This window comes from Taudactylus pleione, unplaced genomic scaffold (genome assembly GCF_031769625.1).
Source record: "Taudactylus pleione unplaced genomic scaffold, aTauple2 ptg000214l, whole genome shotgun sequence".
Taxonomy (NCBI): Eukaryota; Metazoa; Chordata; class Amphibia; order Anura; family Myobatrachidae; genus Taudactylus; species Taudactylus pleione.
Genome location: NW_028284616.1, coordinates 4,553,815 through 4,580,842, shown reverse-complemented (window position 1 = coordinate 4,580,842; position 27,028 = coordinate 4,553,815). Strand labels below are relative to the sequence as shown.

Genomic DNA, 27,028 nt, shown 5'->3' with positions numbered 1-27,028 from the left:
GTCGAACACCCTTAGAGCCGGCCCTGGTCGGGCCTGTAGGCGCCGCCGGTCCCACGGCGTCCAGGGCACGAGCCCCGGCGAGCCTGCCCTAGTTACGCCACTGCTTCAATGTTTTATAATATTTGCATGATGCAAATTGCATCAATCAACGATGCAGGACCACTCCGTGCCCCGTCCTCAGGATTACAGCAATAATCTTGAGGATTTTTTGCTCACCTATTGTGAATTAATGCCACATAACAAATACATTTTGTTATTTTTTGTACACGAATCTGTCATCTGCACGAACAACGAATGTCTCTCTGAAGAACAGCATGAGCAGCTGGCAGTGCTATGGTGCGGTGGTCCCTAACACTTGTACTTCAACACCGTATGGTGTAATGTTACTATACTCGATCATATACTATATTGTATATACTGTAGGTATGTGCCAAGCACCAGCCTTCCAGGCAGCATAGCAGCACTAGTGACAGCAGCCCTCTGCGTGTACTGTATGTGCAGGAAGTGATGGTGATATACGTTGTGTTTCCTGCACAGCGACCTCCTCCAGGAAGAGATGAGACTCTCCCAGTGCCAGGCTGACAGGCTGCTGCTGCTGCAGGAGGAGGTTAGGCACGTTGCGCTCTTGGTTATACCGTGTGTAATGTTGCTTGTGTAGCTCGCAGCAATCCTAACAACAGGCGCCGAGGAGCCGCTGCTGCTGCAGGAGGAGGTTAGGCACGTTGCGCTCTTGGTTATACCGTGTGTAATGTTGCTTGTGTAGCTCGCAGCAATCCTAACAACAGGCGCCGAGGAGCCGCTGCTGCTGCGTGTCCCCGGACAGACGCTAGTCACTCACAATGCATCACACTCTTGTTGCTAGTGCTTAGTTAGATAAGTTATCAGAAAGTGGTAGTGTTGTGTTGTCTGCTACAACTGTGGTAATCCCTGGAGTATCCAGTGTATATGAGCATTGTAAAGGTAATCAATTGTGTGACTTTATTTGGGCATACAGTAACTATTAATATCACACAGTGCTGCTAGATATACCACCTTTATTACCAAGCATGTTGTAGATGTAACACAAGTCACATCATTGCATGTACAATACTACACAACAACTATAGTAATTGCCTTTCTCGTATGCCAGTAGCAGGTTTATTCTATATTCTGTAATACGGTATATCAGGGGTTCTCTATCCTACTCCTCAAATACCACCAACAGGTCATGTTGTGTGGATTTCCTTAAACATACACAGATGAGTTAATCTTAGCTGAATCAGTAATTTTCCCATCTGCTTCCACAGACAGAAATCCTCAAAACATGACCTGTTGGGGATACATGAGGATAGTGGTTGAGAACCCCAGCCCTGTATATTTACATTTCAAATACTGACAGGTATGTCAGGACAGTGGCTTTTTCTCTGTGCTTTAGTATTCATTTACATATGTGAAGTTTATTTTTCCACTTTGATATTTGAAACTGCTTTTTATTTTTAGAAATCAAATAGATTTACTGTGTTGTGCAACTTTTTGTATTGCAGTGTAAAGCTGCGTTACCGATTAAAATGAGCAATTGAACATTTACAATATCGTTCAATCGCTCATTAATCGTGAACAAGTCGGGCATGAAAATGTCGGAAACGACCTGCAATGCGCGCTCCTGCTGGTCGTTTCCAATATCAATCATCGCCTGAACATGCTGATCAATCTGCCGATAACGACAGATTGGCCATGTTCAGGTATAAGGGAGGGTGCCTACACTGAATGACATATCTTTCAGTGTAGACACTGCAGGGGAAGAGGAATGACTGTACGATTACAGTGTTGTAATCACACTGTCGTTCCACTATCTGCTAGTGGATACGCACCTTTCAGTTTCTTTTTATGCAGTTGTTGCTGTTTGGCATTTTGCATGTGTTTTTGTGATCTGAAGTACTATTTTAATGCATCCATAAAGATCTAATCCACTTCTGATACTATATAACAGCATACACGCCTGTATATCACCTATTTGTTTTATTATTTTGAATTTATGATGGTTTTAGAATCCTCCTTTTTTCTGTATATACTGCTACCACTTCAAAGCAAAAGTAAAACCATATTTGTCACTAATATAAAAGGCTGTGCATTTCTGAGCACAATAACATGCATGCACTAACTAGAGTGTTTTATACTTAATTGGATGTACGGTATATGTCTGATTTTTATGTTAGCTACTCATTTCATTCTGTACATGTGCACCAAAAAAATGTATACCTAAATTTTTGCATTTCTGTCCCTTGTATTGACATCTACTTAAACTGGGTACACACTAGACCAAAGGTTCCCAAACGCGGTCCTCAAGAGATATCCCTAGAACCTCTGCACTAGACAGTATATTGGATAATTTGTCCTATTGAGATGGATTGGAACAACAAATCGTTCAGTGTACACGCACTACACTCACGTTGGTCGTTCATTGCATCTTCAGATCTGGCTGCGGTGCAGGCAGATCTCAAGATCCAGTGGCTGACACCATACATCTGGATGCACTGCATACGGACCCCTGAGCCCCCCCCCCCGATATAGTGTGTACCTGGCTTTACACTGTAAGGATAAGGTGTGTGCAGCACAATTAGTGGTGCATGTATCTACAGATGTGTCTTTATGGTGAAGATGACCATGGGCCTAATTCAGAGGTATCTCCGATGGGGTAAGATCTGTGTGAGATGCCACTTTGCGCGTGTGCATATCTCCTTCTGCGAGATCACTTGCAGTGCCCTGGATGTCTCAGCCTGATTGACTGGTCATGGACGTTTGGGGGTGGGGCTGGGGTGGTGACGGACAGCGTTGCAGAAAATGGGGGTGTGGTGTGTCACCCCTGTTTTCTGGGCGTGCTGAAACCTGTGGCAATGTCCTTGTATGCAGCTTCAGCGTGAACTCCCCGGTCATACTGAGTAACATGAGGGTTACTCAGATGCCCGATGGTTATGCAGATAATCCGATGCTGCGTCTACTAACACAGCAGTGGTTCAGAGAAGCCGGCAGGAAGAGTCTATATACACAAGACTCCTCCTACTGCATTAGCATATTATTACACAGCCGCTGCGTACAAAGACAAGGCTGCTGTGAGATTATCATACAGTATATCTGAATCAGGCCCCATATCAGTAGTACTATCTAGCCTCCTCTTACTGCTTGTTCCGTCACTCTGATAGTACTAAAATAATTAGCATTGTATTCATATTATATCTAAGTCACAGGTGTTTGTTCACATTGCTTAATTGATCTTTCCCTTTGGACTACTGCACTAAAGCAAATTCCCATTGGATATTTTAAAAGGAAAACAACAGATGTTGATTAATTGAATATAATTATATTTGTTTGTATTATATTTAAAATGCAACATTTTCAGTTATTAAGTGTCCAGACACTTTTTTGTCTTGTGTTTCTGACACTTCATTGCATTATATTGTGTACTAATATGATAATGTGATTTCTGTATCTACTTACACTGCCAAGTCTTTATGCTTTCTCTCCACTATAGTAGGGCATAAGTATATACACATACACACACCTTACATATAGCTGGCACAAATGCTGCTGTTTATAAGCTTTCATCTGTTTTCTGGCATTTAGGAGCAAATTGCTGATCATCAGTTACTCCCATATGTTACCAGATTTTCATTCTAACCAATCAATTAGTTGGATGGTTGGACAGAAAATCTTTACGTGTGTACCCAGCCTAAGGCATTTGTTCAAACAACAGTTTTTGTCAATTTTCTGGCGTTTGGGAGCAAATTGCTGATTGTCATTTGCTTTCATACCTTAGCAGATTTTCATTCCAACCACTCAACTAGTTGGATGGTTGGACAGAAAATCTTTAGGTGTGTACCCAGCCTTAGAGCATATGTGCCCACCACTAAATTACCCCCAGAGTGTCTGATAAGATGCCAGACTTGCCTTGGAGAAATGAGCAGTGTGGATTGGTTTATTCATACACAGGGCCAGTAATGTGGTAGTAACTACTGACTAGTGAAAGATGTAGAAGGATTTGCAGTCCTAAGGTGGCCACACACATGGCTATCTGCACACGATCAGCCGATGTGTACGATTCGTGTACGATTTCCCTTGAAACTCTCCCCGGCAGCTCTGCACACGATCTACACACAATCTGCACACAATTTGGTGTCCAATCTTCATACGATCTCTCCTGCAGTCAGACATTCACAGAGCATCGCCTCCTAGATTGTCAGATCTGCCCTACTGCACGGCAGATCTGAAGATGCGATGTGCGACCAGCAGGGAATCGCATCGTGATCGTGAGTGGGGACTCACGATTTCCTCACGATTTTGGCATATTTTACACGATCCGTCGTTCCAATGCATCGGAATCGGCCAGATCGGGTAAAATATTGCTGTGTGTGGGGCCAGCTTTATGCAATAGAAGAGGTAATACTCACTTTTTAATGAAGCAGCAGTGGAATGTCTGTCTAACAATGATAATACCTTCATGGTTCATATTTGAAAATGTTAATTTTGGAGCTTTATGGTATTTTAAATCCTGGAAACTGTTGATTTACTGAATTACTCCTAAAGGGCTAGTTTTCTGTAAATATAAATATACAGTATTTCAATGACAAAAAGATAGGTATTGAGCATAATACTTGCTGATCTAGAAATAGACCACAGCAAGACATAATATATGGAGCAGCTCACAAGGGTGTGATCTGTTCACACCTAAATTTAAACAAAAAAGAGTGGCCATGGAGCACTTCTTATTCTGTCTAGTAATGATATTCCAGCAAAGGAGTTATACGTTTCAATATTTAGTATAGCATAAAAACAAACTTACTTTTAAAAATCAGTATATTTAAATAGAACAATCGGCCAATTTCAGTAGGAATAAATATTATAAGCGTCTCAAACATTTAGTAAACATAGTATATTTGGATACATTGTTAAAACTGAACTCCACAAACCACAAAGTGTGATGCTATGATCTGAAGGAAATTGTATCAGACACAGTGGCAGCTGTAAAGGTCGTTTGTGGATTGAGATGTCCGGTAGTTTAAATCCATTAAATGCAGCTTCTAAGGAGCCTATGTATCAAGCAAATTTTTACATAAAATCATGCAGATTCTGCAGTTTCTGCATAATTTTATGTATCGATCCTATGTGCGAATAGCACAGTGCAGGAGATTTCACATAAATATCCAGCAAAGTGCTAATTAGCACTTCAGATCAGACTACAATCTGGCCCCTATGTACTAAACTCCAAAAAGCAAAGCTTTTTGGAGTTTAGCACTGATAGTAGTTTACACCATCTTAAGATGGTGTAAACAACTGTCTGCCTATGGGAGCTCCAAGGGCAGGAGAGATATCTTTTGATCTCTCCCCCGCAGCCCCCGGCCAGCCCCAGAAGCTAACGCTATGCGCACTGTCAGCTTCCCTCGGGTAAGTCTTTCTTTTCTATGAAAGACTTCTCCTAAATGCCGGGCATATAACTTGCGGGGAGATCGGTTACTGCAACTGCTGTCCCTGCAAGTTCCCGGTAGGACATAGCTGGGATATTTTTATTAAAAATGAAAATATCCCTGCCGAGTTGGACCGTTAATAATCTCGTCAGTATCGCAATATTTAATACATGATAGACTCCTAAGATGTGTACATTTCAGCAGTAGTTATGATCCTCAATTTCCATTCATAGTCCGCAAATTAATTAAATTGTCGAGGCTCAAACTGATGCATTTCATTGCCAACTGAGATTTAATCAGAGGAGATCCTTCAGGCAAATTCTTCTGGTTTGTTTTTCTATTAGGGAGTTGCTGCAATGCGGAACCTAATTTTCTAGAATGTACCTGTGTGTTTTAGGTGCGACTGTTTCTTCCAGAGCTACATAGAGTATATGCATTCAACGCAATCAAATGAAATAAAAACTTGTTGGCTGGATATTTATATATGTATACACTTTTTTATTTATTTTTAATAATGTCTTTTTATTGAACATTTCAACAATACAAACATTATGGTTTACAATTTTAATTGCAGATCACATATTGTATAACAGTTTATTTTACGTAAATACTATAAACCTGCATAGTGTATAATGAACTTATATAGTTAAACCTCATTTTTTTTATGTAAAATATATTTTAATTACCTATACTAAATATCATAATCGACTCCACATAAAAATAGTTGTATTGAAGTGTTCCTATCAATCGTGTTATAGTTTAAGGTCTGACACCTAGAGGAGTGCATTATCGCGATCATTTCTCGTCATCCACAGGGTAAACTGGCAGTTTAGAATTGGACCATCTGGCCCAAGTATTACAAAAATTTCTGAATGGCACCCCTGCTCTTATAGGTGAATTGTTCATATTGTATTGTAAAATAGGTGTATCCAATCTTGAATATGAGAAGAACAGTCTGCCATCAATTTACAAGCAAATACCACTTTAGCCAAAGATATCAAGTTACATATGAGTAAATTTACAAACTCCCCAAGTTTTTCCTAATTCAATCCAAAGATTAATATTTTAGAATTTATGGTGGTGGATATTTATTCTTATTCCAAGGGTAATTTCCCAAGTAGAAGCCCAGAGATTGATTATAGGACATTCCAAAATCATATGTAGAAAAGCTCCTGAAGGATCACTACATTTGGGACATTCTGATGATGCTCGTATGCCTATTTGAAAGAATCTAGATGCAATCTATGTAAGACCTAAAAGGGTTTTGGTTGCCAGTAGCTCCCGTTGAGAGTGCCCGGGGGCTATTTAATTGTTTTGTCCAGAGGTGAGAACAGAAATCTGCTTAAAGTAGGGCTTTTGGGCACCTTAACTGCAGTGTGCCCATCTTTTAGGCGCCTTAACTGGCAATTGGCAAGGGAGAAACCACATTACACCTCTAATCCCATGCATTTTGGGCATGAGAAAGTGGCTATTGCAACCAGTTTGAGGCTGGTCACCCACACAATTGAATTGCTCCTGTCACTTTAGACGTGCGCTACGGTACCTAAAGCAATTGAATTGTCACTTAAGTGTGGCATCTTCAGTCCGTTCATACAAGATTCCAAATTTTATCTGCAAAACTACTAACCTCATTGTCCCAACCCTGTATAATGGGCCTATGTGTTAATAATCACAGCAATGCTACAATTATTAATAGTACGCTTTTCAGAGTTTTGTACATAGTGGTCAAACCATGGTCCCAATTGATAATAGTGGGGACTGCGGTCTGTAGCGCTAATAAGCGTTATGCAGGGGTGCTTTAGACTGTTAGCACATATCAGCAATTCATAAAATTATGCAGAAACTGTTGTTTCTACATACTTCTATTTAAAAGAAATGCTATGGCTATTAAGCCATTCAACAATTTTAGGTGTCACAGACAACCATAAATACGAGACAAGACCTGTTTGCAGGAGTTTGGTTTTCTTTTTAAGGAAACTCTAAAGCGTATCTGTGTCAATTATTAGAAGATGAACCCCAAACTGGTGCTCCATGGCATGCTTTGGTTGCTGGTACATAGAAAAATAGGTTAGATTTGACAAAATGATATAATCCCATTTATCTATCGCAAGGAGGATCAATGCCTTCATGTTGAAAGGGTCCTAAACCAAGGCCAATAAATATGAAAGCATAGACCCTCAAATATATATACATTTTATAATAATTAATCTTCCCTCCAAATAAAGATGATGTAGGGGAGCACAATGGACCTCTGGAAATACATTTTGATGGTTTAGTTTAACAGTTGTTAGTATAATGTTTGAAGACAGCTATAGATTGTTATGCAAAAGAAAAACAAACTATCACCCGCTCTAATGTCGACATCCATAATGACTACAATAGAATGTCGACATGGTTCAACATGTTGACAGGCACCACATCAACATCCTCAGAATGTCAACATGTTCAGTGTCGACGTGTGACATGTCGACATTCACAGGATGCCGAGGGTTAGGCTGCAGGAGGTAGGGGTTAGGCTCTAAGGGTAAGGGTTAGGGGGAATATAGTCGCCCAAACCACCGCTCCGTCAGACGTCTGCCGGGACCTGGAAGCCATGCTGGATCTGCTGCAGCTGTCAGAATCAGGTACGTTTAGGTAAACATTCTATAATGTTAACATGTCATCTGTGTAGACATGATGAATGTTATGTTCACGGTCGACCTATTAAGAAAAAAAGAAGGGTCAACCCAATTAGGTGCAGGTTTGGGAAAGCAATTTTGTATCCTGAAAATTAAAGACATTGCGTTAATGCGCACCCCCGAGAAATGCGACATTCATTTAGAAACTTTAATTTGCAGTACTTGTGCTGAGGGTGCGTGGCTTTTCTACAAAAAAACAACCTGGGAGAAGTGCATGAAAAACTGTGGAATCCATCTTGTCCCCCCAAACATTGGCAACTGATACAGCAGGATCATATAGAAGGCTGTCAGTGGCCATAAGGAAAGTAGGTTCTTAAAAGGTGTTAAATGGCTGGTTTTTGCATTTTTTTTATTAATGGTTTGTATTTGTAACTTGCTATTTAATGGGCAGCAGAGACGGTGTACTGGTTAGCACAGTGTTTCCCAAACTGTGCACCGTGGTGGCACCCTGGGGTGCCTCGGGACACTTGCAGGGGTGCCTCAGGTTGGTGGTCCAGCACCAAATCAAATTATTTGTAGTCAATGTAATATAAGTATGTGGACAAACAAAAGCACAAACCTGTCCACCACCACATAACCAAACCTAAGATGACAGGTCAGCACTACTTACTTTACTTTACTACATTTATTCTGAATTTCTCAATAACAAACTTTTGACTTAGGGGTTGCCTTGAAAACAAAGCTGATACTCTAGGGCGCCGTGATTCAAAAAAGTTTGGGAGCCGCTGGGTTAGCATTACTGCCTCACAGCACTGAGGTGGGGATTCGATTCCCACTACGACCCTAACTGTGTGGAGTTTGTATGTTCTCCCTGTGCTTCCAGGTACTCCGGTTTCCTCCCACACTCCAAAAATATCCTGGTAGGTTAATTGGCCCGCAAGAAAAATTAACCCTAGTGTGTATGTGTGTAAGCATATGGTAGGGAATATAGATTGTAAACTCCACTGGGGCAGGGACTGATGTGAATGGCCAAATATTCACTGTAAAGCGCTGTGGAATATGTGTGCTATATAAATAACTGGTAATAAATAATAAATTAATTTAGGACATTGGTAAACTTGCACATGCATTCTACAATTTTACCACTGTGGGGTAGTGTTGTATTAAAGTTTAGGGATCATGTAAGAACAATGCAAATATTTACTCGCATTTACCCAACATTTATAGAATGAGGAAATCCTGCTATTACATTTTTGTGTAGGACAGTGTTTCCAAACTCCAGTCCTCAGGGACCCGTAACAGTGCATGGCTTAAAAGATCTAGGGGTCTATGTACTAAAGCTTGATGAGATATAAAATTGTGAGAGAAAAAGTATTAACCAATCAGCTCCTAACTGTCATTTTTCAAACACCGCTTGTAAAATGTACGTTAGAAGCTGATTGGTTAGTGCTTTATCGCTCACAATTTTCTCTCTCTCCAGTCTTTCATACATAGGCCCCCTACTGTGATACTGAGATGATTTGTAAAACATGCAGTGTTGGAGGTCCCTGAGTTCTGGAGTTGCAAAACACAGGTGTAAAACATGTAGAACATTTACACATTATTTTGTCTTTTAGGCTTTAATGCCTGTAGTTTGGAATGGCTGAAAACCAACAAGATATTCTGCACTTACAGTTAGATGATGGGTCGTTTATTGAAGGCGTAAGCAATCAAGTGATTGTTGCAGTTGTCATCAGTCTGACATTTATTGCTGCACTTACATATTTCATGTTAAGGTAAGCCATAAGGTGCAATTATTTTAAGTGCTCTGAAGTATTACTTTTATACAATGGTGTAATTTTATTTTGATACATTACTGTTTGTAGTGTTTTGAAAGAGTGAAATGTGCTTTGGCAAAATATGGTAAATATTACAATTTGCTGTAAAATATTCAGCATGTGCCAGTAAAAGGAAGTGGAAACGTATAACAAAGTTCGGTGGATCAAAATATTTAGTGTACAAAAAAAGTATAGAAAATGAAATGGGTAAAGTGAATATAATGGATATAGACGGTGTTTATTTTTCGTTTTCAGCATATTAAAAATAAGAACTTAAACATATGCCTTTTTTTTTTTTTTTCAATGTAATAAACATTGTTTTGGAGGCCCATACATCATTACTGATTTAAAAATGATAATCGGGTCACAACTCTGATCCACTTTAGTTATACCCCCAATTGCTAGTCCATTCTACTTATAGTAAATACAGGACTGTTGGATGTGAATGCACACACCTATCTGTTTCCTGGATTTTATATCCTATACATAAATGTATGGAACATATACATGCTGCTTTTCCAACCATTGTGTTCTAATATTGTGGAAATTTTAAAATGTGGGGCGCCCCATTTATTTTGTGTAATTTGTAAAACCATTGTCTGTTAGCATTTTGTCACTTGAAGTTTCGAAGTTACTTTTGTGTATATACTAATGTTGAATGAAACCAAAGTTTTTTTGTTTTCGTTTGTTCAAAAGAGGTGAGCAGCAAAACATTCATCCTGAAAACCAAGAAAGGGTAAGAGCCATACGGGAGCAGATACAAAATGAACAGGTTAGTTATCTATGGGTTTTTTTTTCACATCCTTTCAAGGAAGTTGGATATTGAAATATAGAGACTAACATGTGACATGGTTTTGCCTAACAGATTATTACTCATTTGGGTGCTACTAATTATTAATGGGAGCAATTTAAGACCCAAAACTTGGCCTTTCAATTACCTTTTCTGTTTCTAACCAGTACTACTGATAAAAACCATGTAGTGTGTGCGTGTACAATATATGTGCAAAATCTGACACTTAATGGTACAAAGCGGCTGCTTACTGAGTGCCTTCCACATTAACAGTGTGACACTGAGATAAACCAATACTGTGGAATGGCGGCACTCCTGATTAGAAATAAAGCTCTGCAGTGTTTCGAGATGTCGAGGTTCGAAAGCTTTATTGTGCCTTCGTCAGTAACAGAGTGTGTGTGTGTATGTGTGAAAATATATATATATATATATTAATATTTTTACACTGATCAGGAATAGCATTAAAACCATTTGCAGGTGAAGGGAATAACATCATAATGTTCATCTAATTACAAGGGTACCTGTCAAGTGGTAGTATATATTAGGTATTAAGTGAGCTCTCTGTTCTTGAAGTTAATGTGTTGAAAGCAGAAAAAAATGACCATGTGTACAAATCTGAGCGACTTTGACAAGGACAAAGTGACAAAGTGGTTTTGCTGACCTTTTTGACTTCACTCTTCCTCACAGTAGGAATCATTATTGGTATAGTACCAAGTCGCACGGTTTGAATATGAAAATTCTGCAGCATCACAAAGTGAAATCAGTAGTTTCTATGACACAAACTACATGTTCTATGATTAAGAGAAGCAATAAGACTGGTGTGCATGAGGTTTGAAATCTGGGCACAGGGCCATAGGTAGTGGTATGAACACTGATTACCATTGGACTATAATGCTTGGCACATGTATAATAGTGGGAATGATGCTCTTGTTTGGATCACAATGATGTAACTATGGGCGTGAAACAGTGACGAATTTGGGGGAGAAGGGAGTCTTGTAAAGACCTCCCCCTGTTTGTTTTTTTTATAGTAGAAGTTTTGTTACTATTTTATAGTTTTTTGAAAAATGTAAACTGTTGTAGTTAATTTATGGTTCCAAATGGCATAAAAGAAATACTATGTTTTTCAATGATTTATGTATGAATACACTTCTGTTATAAGGGCTTGTTTTCGCAGGTATGTACTGAGCAAATTAATATAAATACATGCACTGCATCCGAAATAGGACCTGCTGTGTTTTAAATCCTACGGCTGTATTGACTGTTATTTGTCCTTTAAATATGGTATACATATGTTATTTGTTAACATGTGAAAAATGGGTAGATATAAATATGTTTAAACAAATTATTGTACAAGTAATGTACTGCTGTGTAATTCTATATCTGTGTGTACGGTATGTCGATATAGATGTGTGTGTGTGTGTATACCCCCTGAAAGACACCCCACCCATAAGTAGTGTTCCCTCTAGCTCCGGCGGCAGGCAGGGCGCCGGAGCTAGAGAGGGCAATCTTGTGTGCGTGCGCCCGAAAAGGGGGCGTGGTTATGAAAAGGGGGCATGTCTATGAGACGCGTCCCCTTTTCGTCATACTTGGGGGCGTGCCCGGCGCTTACGGACATGCCGGGCAGCCCCCAAGTGCTGCAGAAAGGGAGAATAGATGCCGGGTGCATGCGCCCGGCGTCTGTTCTCCGGCAGTGACCGGGTCACCGCATGTTTGTCCACCCGCGGGACACTGCGTCCTGCGGGTGAGAACGGCTCCCGCAGGCTGTTAGGGCAGGGCGCTTTTTGCCCTCCTCCTCGAGGGCAGGGTGCTTTTTGCCCTCCAGAAGGAGGGCAGGGCGCCGCGCCCCGCTAAAACAGCCTAGCGGGAACGCTACATAAGTAAAGGATTGATGCAACATGGGGTTAAGATGATAGCTATGTAGCATTAAGTAACAGTTCACATTGCCTTCTAAAGGAATGAGTACACCCTAGGAAAATGCACCCCGCAATATTATGGAACCATCATAACTCACCATCACAATCATCGGAAACCAGAACTCAGGGCTGTAGAGTTCAATAGGTTGGTGATCCCCTGTCTAGAGCATGGTGAAAGATTTGTCATCTGTCTGAGCATATTACCTTACACTGCAGCTCAGTAGTCCACTGCATGTGCTCTTTGTACCATTAAACTGTCAAACATGTATTCCCAGGAGTGATGATCAGATTATGAAACACCACTATAATATCTTGCTCGTCCATTTTTGCTGAAACTGGCTGCTTGAACCATAAGTAGAAATAGGCAGTCAGTTGATCTGCGGTTGCCTTGCACTTGAGATCATTCATGGATATTGTGAGGCTGTTGTGTGTGTGCTTTGCCCCACTGTCCTGATAATGGTTTTCCCTCTCCATTCCTTGCTGATATCAAGTAAGACAATGCTGCTTGTAAATCCTTAGCAACTTGCCTAGATGACGGAACCTCCTGCAAAAACCTTTCAGCGTCTCTGACCTCTTACATTACAGCTATAATTATCTATAGCCAACCTGTGCAGTCCAGTATTTGTATACATTACATAGCATGACTATGCTGACATGTTATTTACTTAAAATTGATGAAAGTTACCCGTGTATTTCCACTTTATTTTATGGCCACTACTTCTATGGTGAAAATATCAGGTTTTGATTTGGTTATATCTCTGCTTTTTTTGGGTGAGTTACAAACCAATGGGAAAACACAACAAAACCATAATTGTGTTTTTACATATAGAAAATATACACTGCCAGATATACTGACCTGTGGTTACACAAACTGCAGGAGAACCTCTTGTGGGGTGGGGGGTGGGGACAGACAAGATAACTAAACGTTCTGCTTTTCCTGAGTTGGCTGCGCTACCTATCATTGGTCCCAGTCTGTTGGGGAAGAGGGGGGGGAGTAGTATGTTCGATCCCCTCCTGTAACCATTTGCCAGTAGGTACCAAACAACAAAAGTAAATGTATACCTTATAGCTTAATAACTGTTATATGCCACGTTTCTAATAACTGTTTCCCCTTTATAATAAATGTCCCCTTTACTAATACAATAGAATAAAGGGGCCATTATACTTATATAAAGGCTTCATTAGTATATTCATAAATTCTGTGCCCTCTTGACTAATAAATGTGCCTCCTTTTATAATAACTGTTGCCTTTATTACAATAAGATATATAATGCCCACCTTTAGTATAGTAATATGATCTGTGCCCACTTATTTTTTTGTTTAAGCTCTATTTGCACCATTGTTCAACGTATAATTTGCACCCATAATGTTTTTTACTGTAGTGGATATAACACTTACCTTTTTATTATCTTCTCTTGACACAAAGTAATCCCATCGGAAAACAAAAATGGGCAAAACAAATGTGCTGTTCGCTAAGATTTCCCATTGCAGATGGCTTAACCAAGCCCGCCTACCTTATAAATATGTAACCCATCAGGAGACGTTTCTGATAAAGAATGAGCAACCAATCCTGATTTTTGTTAAGTTGCTGGACAAACTGTATGTCTTCGTCCACATAGTACTTGGTAAGATTGGGTCGAATTTGTAGGAAAAATCAATGTACCATATATAGCACCATCGAAGGCTGACAATGTCAGGCCAATGTGGCCTGACATTTTTATTACATTTTAATCATTGGGCAGGGGGTAACTTGCAACATACAGTGTTGAGTAATTGCCCTACCTTGTCTGCTCTCCAGGCCTGTATCCTGTTTCATGCACTGACTCCTACTGTGAATGATTCACAGCTGGCCTCCAGGAAATGTACTAGTGCATTAATGAAAGCTAATTTATTCCATGATCTAGCTGTACCAATGTATGTATTTTTGAATAAATGTGTAGGCCACTTGGAAATATCAGAAACAGCAGCTGCTGAATGGATTACTTCTAATTACGTGCATGACGCACAAATAACAGTTGTGCACACGATACAAACACATGGGTGCCCAGAGAGGGGTCTGCAGGTACTGATTGCCCATGCCCATGCTAGTTGGAGGGGCCCAGCGGGGGCCTAGACAAGCTGCTGAGAAGGACAAATTCCCCATTGCATGTTCGCAGGACCAGGCATGCGCATAGTTTTTGGAGGGTAAAGAACGTATGCACTTATCTGGAAGCTTTTGTACTCTGAAAGATGGGGGGGAAAAGTGTTATTCAGACAGGCAAAGCTTGCACAGTATTACTTTATTTTTATTTTACTCCTTTGTGTTTCTTTTCACCTTTATTGTTCAAGAAGAGGAGTGTTGGTTGTATTTCCCTCAGTAGCCATTCAGTCTGCTGTCTTTTGAGACCCACTCTGATTTAAAATTCTGCAGGCTGCTATAACTGGAAGAGCAACGAAGACCAGGTTTAACTGGCACCCAAATAATGGGGGTCCCACAGTTATACTAGTTGTATGAGTAATAAAAGTTTGTGGTAAAAAAAAATAGAAATGGTTTTAATAAATATGTATCACTTGTCTGCATTCTGCCAATATAATAAATAAAGTTAGAGAATTTCTAAATCATTTTAATTGCTTTTGTTTTGTATTAGCAGGAAACAACTGTCCCACCTCGGCATCAATTTTACTCAGACATGTCTTGCCCAGTCTGTTTACAACAAGCTACGTTTCCATTGGAAACAAACTGTGGTCATCTTTTCTGTGGTAAATATAATTCTAAATTTGTCTAAATGATTACTCCAATTTTTAACCCAATTTTTAATTTGCTTTTCTCGTGTAGAATACTGTATTCAGGGTGCAAACTGTTTTTTGGTTTTTTTTGTAGGCATCTCTGACTCTTGCTTAGTTTTACATAGTGTAATTTATCTTGTGTGAGTAATAGTTTAGTACACAGCCCTTTTATGGCTTTTATATAAATGTCAGAAATATATCTTTACAGGTTCATGTATTATTGCATACTGGAGATGTGGTTCATGGCTTGGTGCTATCAGCTGCCCTATTTGCAGACAAACGGTAAGAAATGTTACTATGGTAGCGTATGCTGGATGTGTCATAAACAGATAGTGGTTTTCTTTTGAATTCTATTTTTGAAACCAAATTATGTCAATTGTTAAGTGTATATTATCATCACTCTACATCAGAACATTATTTCTAGATGAGCTTGTTTATATAAGTGGCATATTGGAAAACGTTTATAAAAATGTTCATTGCTACCCCAATACTATATAAAAAAATATAATTGATACTGGCGCTGCACCAGCCTTCCCTCTATAATAAATTTTAGTGCTGATAACTTTTGACAGCCAAATGGGCCGACAGGATTGTAATCCAAAAACTAGGACGTGACCCATTGCACTGCGTAAATTATACCCTATTTTTTGTTTATTAAATGTATATTTCAGAATTTATGCTAAACTCCTGGAGAACAGACTGTCAGCTCCTGTCCTCCTTGATTTGTCCCGACCTTGTTGATTTGACCCATGCCAACTGGCTTCTGATAATTCTAGACATAGTTGATTTAATACGTGCTATGCTCTCAGAATGCTTCAGCCTTTGTCCTTGCACTCAACACCAAAAAGGTGTTTGAGCGCATTTCTTGGTGATTTATGTTTTGAGTCCTTGGGAATTGACTTTGAGGGCAAGTTCCTCAAAGGGATCAAAGCTTTATATCGCTGTCCTTGAACTACTGTGTTGGCCAATAGGGTATGGTCCTGACCATTTAACATTTTCCTGGGCAGCCAAGATCCATGCTAACCCAAACATCAATGAATTATCTGTTGGTGCTCACACGCACAAGATGGCCTTCTATATGAGCAATGTTCTTTTGAATATCACAGATCTGGCCAGTTTTCTTCCGCTGACTTCTTGAAACTATTGAAGAATATGTACTGCACTCTGACCACTAAAGAAACTCCAGGAAAACATAATTTATCTTTACAATGGCATCAATTTAAGTACATGGGTTTTCAAATTACCAAACCTTATCGCAACTTTTTCAAGCCAGTTATCCTCCTCTATTTCACTAATCAATTCCAACTTGGAAAGATGGTCCTGTTAGTGCTTCTCCTGGATTGGCCTGATCATTGCTGTCAAAATGAACTTCCTCCTTATTTATTCCAGACCCATTCAATCTGTGTCCTCCCCTCCATGTATTCAAATTCCTGTAACACCTCTCGCCAAAGTTAAGTAAACAGCGTAGAGTCCACAGATTTTGCAGAGACTCAGCATTGAGGTTTGGGTGTTCCCGTCTTCAGGGGATATTATTTAGTATTCCCAACTCACCCAGTACGTCTTATGGAGCTGTCCTACATCAGAGAGGGTCTGGTTGTGATTGAGGCCAATATGGTTGGGCTTTCCTCCGCCTCCTCCTTCCTGTGGCTTCCTAGATGTCTGTTTTCAAAATAAATCCTCAGATATCAAACTTCTGCATTATTTGGCTATATGGGAATTCACCAATCACAGTTTTGGAGTGGCTTCCTATCCACATCCACTTCCTCTTGTACCCCTTTATAACAACCTGGATTTTCCTTCGGGACTCTCCTTTTTTTTTTTTTTTTTTTTATCTGAACCCTATCTGGAAGGTGGACTTAAATATTCAAATTATATTCCTAATGGGCACACTCCTTCCTATGTTTTTGGTGCTACAAGACTTCACATCCCTCATAATGTTTTTTTTTATGAATACTTCAATTCACACACTTTCATAGTATTAGGCAGCATTTAAGACACAGACCTCTTACCACCTGTGAATCCAGGATCTTATGACAAGCCTCTTCCAAGGGCCTAGTGTCAATAGTGTTCTCAGAACTTCAAATCCTTCTCCCAGTTTAACAGGGTGTCCCCAGTGGACATTTATTACACAGGGTTATCGGTGAAAAATACCACGTATTTGAGTACAGATACGCATAACCAGATTTATAAGCTTATATGAACAAACAGCAGTTTATTATCAATTCAATAGAATGAAAAGCAGTACAAGTATCAATACTCAACTTATATGTGCAAGTTCGTAAATATGTCCTTCATATCTTCATTCATCTGAGGATCCTGCATATTGATAATGGATGGTCACACCCGCAGACATCTAAGCACAGATGCATGTCATTCCACTGCCTCACACAAATTCCCTCCAGACGAATTCCCTTCTCATCATAGGCAAACACTCTTGGTATACTATACTTTCTGCTGACCAAACTATTCTGTGTCCATCTTACACTGACCATTCTTGGCATGTGATTTCTCACACCATATAAGGTACGATTACTGCCTACTGTTTCTTATGAGCTCCCTGCACTTAGGTCAAACAGGACATTAAGAGACCTAACAGTTGGCCATTCTCTAAAAATATACATGGACAAATTCTGCATAGTACATTTGCTGGTCTCATTGGGAAATGTTGAAATCTAATTATTAACCCTATGGTTACACAGGGACTGTCAAATCTTTATGGGAGATGGACCTGGGAGATACTCTAGATCAGGGGTTCCCAACCACGGTCCTCAAGGCACACTAACAGTCCAGGTTTTAGGGATTTCCATACTTGAGCACAAGTGACTTAATTAGTACCTCGGTTATTTTGATTTAACCATCTGTGCACAATCATTGATATAACTAAAACCAGGACTGTTAGTGTGCCTTGAGGACCGAGGTTGTTAATCACTGCTCTAGATGATGACAAATGGGGGAGGATCCGGCTTACCCTTCCTGCAGCTCCATTTGTGTATACATCAAGGAAAATGTCTATAAATTACTTTACAGGTGGTACTATGTTCCAACTCTTCCTAATAAAATTCATTTAAATGTGGTTAGTTGCTGCTGTAGGGGCTGTGCATCAGAGGGCTCTTTTCTTCGATATGGTGGCACTATTCCAAGCTCCAACCTTCCTGGATAGATTTCTGGAACATGATATCCTCCCTTAAGCTGGGTACACACTGACAGATACATTGGCCGATCAATTGATCGGCCAATGTATCTGCTGCCCGTCTGGCAGTGTGTACCCACGATATGTCGGTGAACATCGGCGTTCACCGACATATCTCATTGGCTGTGCTGCACAGCCAATGGACAGATAGGTCTGCAGACATCGCCCGTACACACACAGCGGCAGCATGAGGAGGGGGGTGGGACACACCCCCTGGTCACCGGGACCTGCAGGCAGGCACAGATGATGGTTGTTCAGTGTGGACGAACAACCATTATCTGCAGATATATCTGCGGATCACTCGATATATATCTGTAGAGTATGTACCCACCTTTACAGGCGCTACTGTCCTATTGTTCACCAATTTCTACCTCCTATCGACGGATATTGCCAGGACATTGACACCAAACCTAAAGTAATGATTTGCTGAATGATGGATAAATAATAACTCTGTGTTACAGAAAAGAAATGATGTAATCTAATTACAGTATTTTTATATCATCTGCACAAATACTTTTGCAGCTATACTCCAGTAATGCTTATATATTTGTATAATTTATTCTTGTCAGTAAATATATTGTCCATTTCAGGTAACCTTGTTGTTTCCATTGTTTGATGTCAGTGAACAGGAAGATGCACAAGAAATATTTCAGGAAGTTAATAATTACAACAGAAGATTTTCTGGACAGCCTCGTTCTGTAAGTAAAAGGAAAGAAATAGTCTTATTTATGTCTTTAGTAAGTGATTGCTTGTATGTTATGTCACCTGCACACAAAGCAATATGATGTAATATACCGATCAATGGACTACTGCTTCATACGTACAAACACACATGTAAACAAGCAAAAAAAAAAAAAGCAAAGTAACCATACAACAAAGCAAAACTGCAGTGATTCTTTCCCCTATAAGCCAGTGGAAACGTGTACAAATGAGTAACATCCATAACACCGGGGAAAACTTTTTTTTTTTTTCTCTCTCCTGTATTCCAAGGATGAAAATACCGGATTCTTATAGTAGTTTTCTTGTGCTGAATACGGATACACTATATGGACAAAAGTATTTGGCCACACCTGTTAATTATTGAATTGAGATGTTTTAGTAAGACCCGTTGCCACAGGTGTATAAAATCAAGTACCTCGCCATGCACTCTCCATTTGCGATACAAAATGGGTTGTTCTGCAGAGCTCAGTGACTTCAAGCGTGGTAGTGTGATAGGATGTCTGCAATAAGACAGTTTGTGAAATTTCATCCCTGCTGGATATTCCACGGTCAACTGTAAGTTATATTATTAGAAAGTGGAAGCGTTCAGGAACAACAGCAACTCAGCCACGAAGTGGAAGACTACGTAAAATCACAGAGCGGGGTCAACGACTACTAAGGCATATGGTGCATAGAAGTCACCAACGCTCTGCTGATACATAGCTGAAGAGATCCAAACTTCCACTGGCATTAATGTAATGGAGCTTAATGGAATGGGTTTCCGTGGCTGAGCAGTTGCATGCAAGCCCTCACATCACCAATGCCAAGCGTCGGATGGAGTGGTGTAAAGCACACCGACACTGGACTGTGGAGCATTGGAAATGTGTTCTGTGGAGTGATGAATCACACTTCTCTGTTTGGCAGTCAGATGGGCTAGTCTAAGTTTGGAGAAATCCGGTGGAACGTTACCTGTATGGCTGCATTGTGCCAACTGTGAAGTTTAGTGGAGAAGGGATAATGGTGTGGGGCTGTTTCTCAGAGTTTGGGCTAGGCCCCTTTTCTCCAGTGAAGGGCAATCGTAATGCTTCAGCATATTAAGACATTTTGAACAATCCTATGCTTCCAACTTTGTGGCAACAGCTTGGGGAAGGCCCTTTTCTATTCCAAAGATATAAGAAATATAATATCTGCACTAATAAAAATATATAAATATAATCCAAAGAGAATTGATGAGTGCAAATCACCACTAAAACAAGAGTTCTAATTAAAAAAGATGTATTTACTACAATTAATCCAATATGACCGGTCAATGTATAAACAACAAGAATAATCACACACACAATTAGCAATGACAATAAAATAAGAAGCTAAATATAGCAAATATATTAGTGTAATAATAAATTGATAATGTTAATAAAAGAATCGCTGGAGGAGGTGGATCCAAAAAATGAGGTGCCGGAGAGACGAAAGTTCAGCTGCTCCTTGATAATTTGGTAGTGTTAGTATCGATCTGGCCACGTCTCAATCCTCCCTCTACTCCAGCTGCTGTTTAGTGTCCAACGGGACCGTAGGTCTCGTGTCTCGGTGTGTGGATGATATAGCCAATGCACAAATGCAGATAGGTAATCCAATGGGTCCAAAAGAAAGTACTAAAACCACCTAATTATTAAGGAGCCGCTGAACTTTCGTCTCTCCGGCGCCTCCTCCGCCGCTTATGCAGCCTTCATCTGCTCGGATGTGAACTAAGTGATCTGTAAGTCATTACATGTGACATTGTCTGCCAGGAATGTTTCTGCATGCAGCTTATAACTATTTAATCACAGTTTAATATACTCCTGGTGAGATTGAAGATCATCAACTGCAGATGCGGACAATATGGATTAGTTTTATATGTTTTCATTTTTTGGATCCACCTCCTCCAGTGATTCTTTTATTAACATTATCAATTTATTATTACACTAATATAGTAATATATTTGCTATATTTAGCTTCTTATTTTATTGTCATTGCTAATTGTGTGTGTGATTATTCTTGTTGTTTATACATTGACCGGTCATATTGGATTAATTGCTGTTGATTTTAAAATGAACCTCTATATACCCCTGCCTATACCTTCTAAAATCCTTCCTATAAACCTCTAAGAATAACGCCAATTTGTGTACGCAGTCTGACCGCAAATAAAGACAGGAGTGGAATCTGTGGTTCCAAAGCACAAGTATTATTCAGGTAAAAGTTCAGTCAGTTACACGCAATTGATACATACACAATTTAGGTGTAAAAGGAAATAATACAGACCCAAGTACAGTATACATACGCTGCGCCCCCGGACACGGAGATAGGCATCAGTAAGAGACCTTCAGTTCATACAGCATTCAGCATGGACTAAAAAACCAGTATCCAGACACACATATTTATCCCCCCCCAGACTAAAACAGGACAATGGGGAAGTTTCTTGCTGATGTCACTGGTTCTCAGAGGAGAAGCATATGTTACAGCACATTTAACAGGCTGGTTCAAATAGACTCTCCCTGCCTCTAACAGCAGGGGAATCTTTCGAGTCACGCCCTCTGTAACATCCTAACAATTATTCATGAGATAAAACATTTTGTTGCTTGTAGGTTCTATGATCCATAACTTGCGAATGCACGATGCGATCTCCACACAGATAGTACCGGAATTCTGTTGAAAGAGTACACATCAGTACGGACCCAAACACTGCTTTCTTATCATGTACAGAACCTAAGTTATCAAATATCTTTATTTCACAGCATTTAAACTAACTGAACCAACTTAAATCATATACTTTAAAGCTTATTAAACCTTATGTGTGAATATGTAATGTGTGAGTATTCGGGGTTTGATATAAAGACGCTAGTTAACTTGGGGCAGATGCGTGCGCATAAAGCTAATAAACTGTATTTTCATTCGGGATCTTAAGCATAATGTGTGTATGTGAAATGGTGAAAGATGCAATCGCATGATGCTAATAATTGTGCATTCGCTACTGGGCGTCATGTTAGTAGCTCAATTGTGCGTAATGTGCGGTGCTTATGCATGAGATTCCATCTATGTTGGACTCGTGTGTGTATATGTATATGTGTGTATATATATATATATATATATACACACACACACATCATTCCTCACTCACAGTTTCAGACTGCAATGCAAATGTGACTTCCAGCTGTGAGACTAGACCCTCCTGTCTAGATATGAAACTAAAGCCTGTTTGGGTTCAGACAAATCCAATTGTGTAGATCAATGCCTGGATTATATTACAATTGTCACAACTATACTTTATCTGCATCCAGGGATTCCCAATTTGTATGTAAAAATACCCATTGTCTATTTCTATTTACTTTTACTCAGAAAGCTTGTTTTTCCAGTTGCCCTTGGTAGATTAACATTGCCATCTGTTCTTGGCTCCTGAATTGTAACTTGAATTGACGCTGGCCACAAAATGGCGTCTTGCGATCTCATTTCCAAAATGGAGTCTTGCGGCCATTCTCAAGATGGCGTCGCCGCGATTAAATTTTAAACTGAACTTGCCAATTATTCAGCTTCGACATGCACTAAATACATCTTTTTTAATTAGAACTTTTGTTTTAGTGGTGATTTGCACTTATCAGTTCTCTTGGGATTATATTTATATATTTTTATTAGCGCAGATTTTCATTATATTTCTTATGTCTTTGGATGCACCTGGTTGTCAGATGTATTTTTGTGTGCTGCCACAGGCACATTGATTTTATCTGCTGCTCAAATTATACCTGGATGAACTTCTATATTACATTGATAAACACTGATTGTTCATAGATTCATAATATATCTAACTAGCGCTGAATTTTTTCTTTGTATATTGTGTTTACACCTTTTCTATTTCAACATGACTGTGCCCCAGCGCACAAAGCAAGGACTATAAAGACATGGTTTAATGAGTTCAGTGTGAAAGATCTTGACTGGCCAGCACAGAGCCCTGACCTTAACCCCATGAAGCACCTTTGGGATGAACTGGAACGGAGATTGCGAGCCAGGCCTTCTCGTCCAACATCCATGCCTGGCCTCCTAAATGCTCTACAGAATGAATGGGCCCAAATTCCCACAGAAACACTCCAAAATCTTGTGTAAATAAGAGTAGAAGCTGTAATAGCTGCAAAAGTATATGTATTTGAATACAATGTCATTATAGTCGCTGTAGGTGTAATGGTCAGGCGTCCAAATACTTTTGTCCATATAGTGTATGTTTTGAAATTTCTCTAATCAGGCAAGGTTTTTGAGTGACATACAATTTGTTTTTATAAACCCATATATTTACATACTTTGTATTAAAATTTGTTCAAAAAGGCAAACGTGTAGTTTAAACCGTAGCTTTGTTTGATTTTCTTCTGTACTTTGCCTAAGGAATGTCTTTTAAGAGTCTAACAATTATCAGCCAGGAAATGGGGCTACCCTTGCCTTGGTAATACTTTTCTGTCTTAGAAACGTCATGATGAAAACGGTCACTGTGTTCGTCGCTCATCGCTCCAATGCTTTTCAGTAAAAATGTCCATGTGAGAGTCCAAGAAATTAACCTTTAATTACACTGTGCCCCATTGCTTTGTAAGGCTTAAGGTTACCCTCTATTTCAGGATAGTTTTTGGCTTTTTGATTCCCTGAAAAGTTTTTGCAGACAGTTTTGAAACTCTGCCACTTAGCCTTGTCAACCTCATTCAGCTCTCCTTCAGATCTCCCATCTCTGAAAACAATTAAGGGCCTACAAAAGTGCTTTCTTTATTCCTTGCAATCACTGATACTTGAAAAATATTTTTTCCCGGATGTGAATCCAGTTTGCATTTTATCCATCGCTTTAGCAAGGTTTTTCAAAGTCCAATCTTGATGTGCAAAGGAGGAACCTACACTTTATCAGGGTCATCAAATAAACTGTTTACAATATTTTTTTCCTCCCTGTAACAAGTAAGATACGTTTTGGCCAATACTTCAGAATGTAGTGGTTTTGCATGTCCCTACTGTCCCACTTACATTAAAAAAAAAGAGTACTTGGTGTAATCTAGTTGCAACCCTAGCAAAGTACAATAACTGTTAGATTTAATCTTATAAAATGTATCCTGCCAGCATTATCAATTGTGCAAATTCGGCTTAATTTTATAAAAAAAAAATATATATATATTTTTTTTAATCCTGTGATTCTAAATGACGAAAATAAATGTCGCCCCACAAGAAAACTAAAGCGGGAGGAATTCAGTTGCACACAATATTCTTTGCGCGGTAAGTTCCCGGATCCATGTGTTTTTGCAATTGCGGCCACGGAAAAATGGCACTTTTCTGGGACTTTGTTTCACCTGCCTCTGGGCAGCTGAAAAATATCCCAGATAGTGGCGGCTTCCTATTAGCAGCACAGCACACTGGGTTGCAGTGGGACCAGGGAGACTTCTGCCACTGAGCAGCAGCAGCAGTCTCCTCTCCTCTGCAGGGGGGGGTGCGATCACACTGATTATGCCCCCCCCTGGTTTTGCCCTGGCGACTAATTGAATTCCCCTCCTAAGTCTCATAGGAAAATTCTAACTGCTTATTTGGAATCGGCATAAAACATAATACTTGGAACACCCGTCAAAACCCTTAGGACAAAATTGTTGTTGACCAGTATAATAATTTCCATACCTAAAGAAGGAAGGAGGATCTTGTATACAAAAACTTACTATACCCCACCTATCCTCTCGTACACATTGAAAATAAAGACAAGCTACATTTATATGTACATTTATATGTAAACATTGTTTTTAGCCATAATACTTTTGAATATTGCTGGAGAATATATAATTAAATGTGCAATTAAAATTTCTTTGTATTCCTAGCTTGTGGACAGAATTATGGACTTGCCGACATTGCTACGCCACGCGTTTCGTGAGATGTTTTCAGTGGGTGGCCTCTTTCGGATGTTCAGAATAAGAATTGTCCTCTGCCTGCTTGGAGCCTTTTTCTATCTGGTGTCACCTTTGGACATTATTCCAGAAGCTGTCTTTGGAATTCTAGGATTGTTGGACGACATGTTTGTCATATTTTTATTGCTTATTTACATTTCTATCATGTATCGTGAAGTGGTAACTCAAAGGTTGCATAGATGAAGAATGGTTTGGTAAGTGTATATTATTCAAGCCTTTAAATAACGGTCTATGCAGGTTTGAGTACACGAATAACTGGAATTATAAACTTTTTTTCTTTCTCTTTTTGTTATAAAACACAATTAAAGGGTTTCTCTATCCCTATGAATTCCCACCATAATGATTCTTCGTTTTGCAACTAAATGGTGCTCTTGTAGCTTCTCGGCTTACTGTAATGTACTATATGCAATAGCATTTTATAGTAAAAATGAGCTGAAATTCCTATTAATGCAGAAAACGCAGTTTGCGTTACACAGTTGGTATTGAACTGAAATTTCATTTTTTTTTAATATTTGTGTTCAATAGCAACATTGACACAGCTTTGCAGCAGGCTTTTTTTTCTTCTTAAAGTATTCTAATATAATATGAAAAAAATCCAAAATTATGTAATTATCTCCGAAATGTATATGTAAATTCCTCAATACCATCCAGCAGAAAAGAGGACTTATGGCACTATTGGATGGTATAATAATAATTGTCAGAAAATCCAAATAGCATTGCTTAAATAGTAATAGTAGTAATGTTACCAATCTATTAAAATCTCGCATATTGGGTGCGCCCCGAAATAATAGTCCTCCTAGCTAAATTTTATTTTGATGGGGGTAAAATACCCTCATTTAAGATTTTTAACAAGTATTTCTATCCAAAGTGGGATATACAATTATCCCACTATTAGCATATGATATTTTATTCTCACATTGTTCCACTGCTTAAATAGTGAGAGATAAAAATAAAGCTGCGTACACACCTAAAGATTTTCTGTCCAACCATCCAACTAGTTGATTAGTTGGAATGAAAATCTGGTAAGGTATGGAAGCAAATGACAATCAATTTGCTCCCAAACGCCGGAAAACTGTTGTTTGAACAAATTGTTTAGATCAAACATTTAACAAACTTGTGTGACGACCATTTTCATCTGTTTTCTGGCATTTAGGAGCAAATTGCTTATCATCAGTTACTCCCATACCTTACCAGATTTTCATTCCAACCAATCAACTAGTTGGATGGTTGGACAGAAAATCTTTAGTTGTGTACCCAGCTTAAGTCAAAATAAATAACTGTGAATTACCGATGAGAGAATACACCTCATGTGTTTTGTATTTATAAGAGAACTTGAGTGAAGCCTTATTAGCTCCATGAAGAAGGCAGTCCAGCAGGGCTGTGGGCAGTAGTGGTGCAAGTGTGACAGCAGTGTTGTTTTCTGCCACAAGACAGTGTTATCCTCCTTTTGGCCTTGTGTCACTCACCTTCCAGAATACAACTGCTGTTAGCCAGGTGTTGCCCTATGCTGTGTTTCAAAGACAGTCACGCTTAGTGTTCACTGTTGTACTCTGAATCGGTTGTCAGGTACAGTTACATGCCCCACTGTTTAGGTGCTAGCTGATGTCTATAGCCCTCTTAGTCTCTAAAACCTGGTGAGGAGTTCTATTAATAGGATATTAGCTAATCAGGGCCAGGCTTAGACGGCTAGGAAATGAAACTAGCTGTTTCACATTCTGCTTCACACATTTATATAGCTAAAACACTAATTTTCAGACAATGCAATAACTTTTTCAAGGCCTTGATTAGTTGCTTTGGCTTAATCACTATCTAGGTAAAAAAAAATGCAGAAATTGAAAGCAAAGTACTTGTTGCTATG

The 27,028-nt window shown here is 39.4% G+C and overlaps 1 protein-coding gene across 5 annotated transcripts in view; it reads left to right on the top strand.

Moving 5' to 3' along the window:
- Positions 1-534: 534 nt before the first annotated feature.
- The window catches only part of LOC148517537 (E3 ubiquitin-protein ligase RNF170-like), a 51,982-nt gene continuing 25,488 nt past the window's right edge, over positions 535-27,028 (top strand). The window contains exons 1-7 of one of the 5 annotated variants that reach the window (XM_088478404.1): positions 535-607; positions 9,673-9,831; positions 10,570-10,645; positions 15,204-15,315; positions 15,551-15,624; positions 19,123-19,230; positions 25,084-25,364. In XM_088478404.1, the coding sequence (XP_088334530.1) occupies positions 9,695-9,831; positions 10,570-10,645; positions 15,204-15,315; positions 15,551-15,624; positions 19,123-19,230; positions 25,084-25,353 (777 nt within the window). In that variant the 5' untranslated portion in view covers positions 535-607; positions 9,673-9,694 and the 3' untranslated portion in view covers positions 25,354-25,364. The other 4 variants (XM_088478406.1, XM_088478402.1, XM_088478405.1 and 1 more) reach the window with 4 other exon arrangements.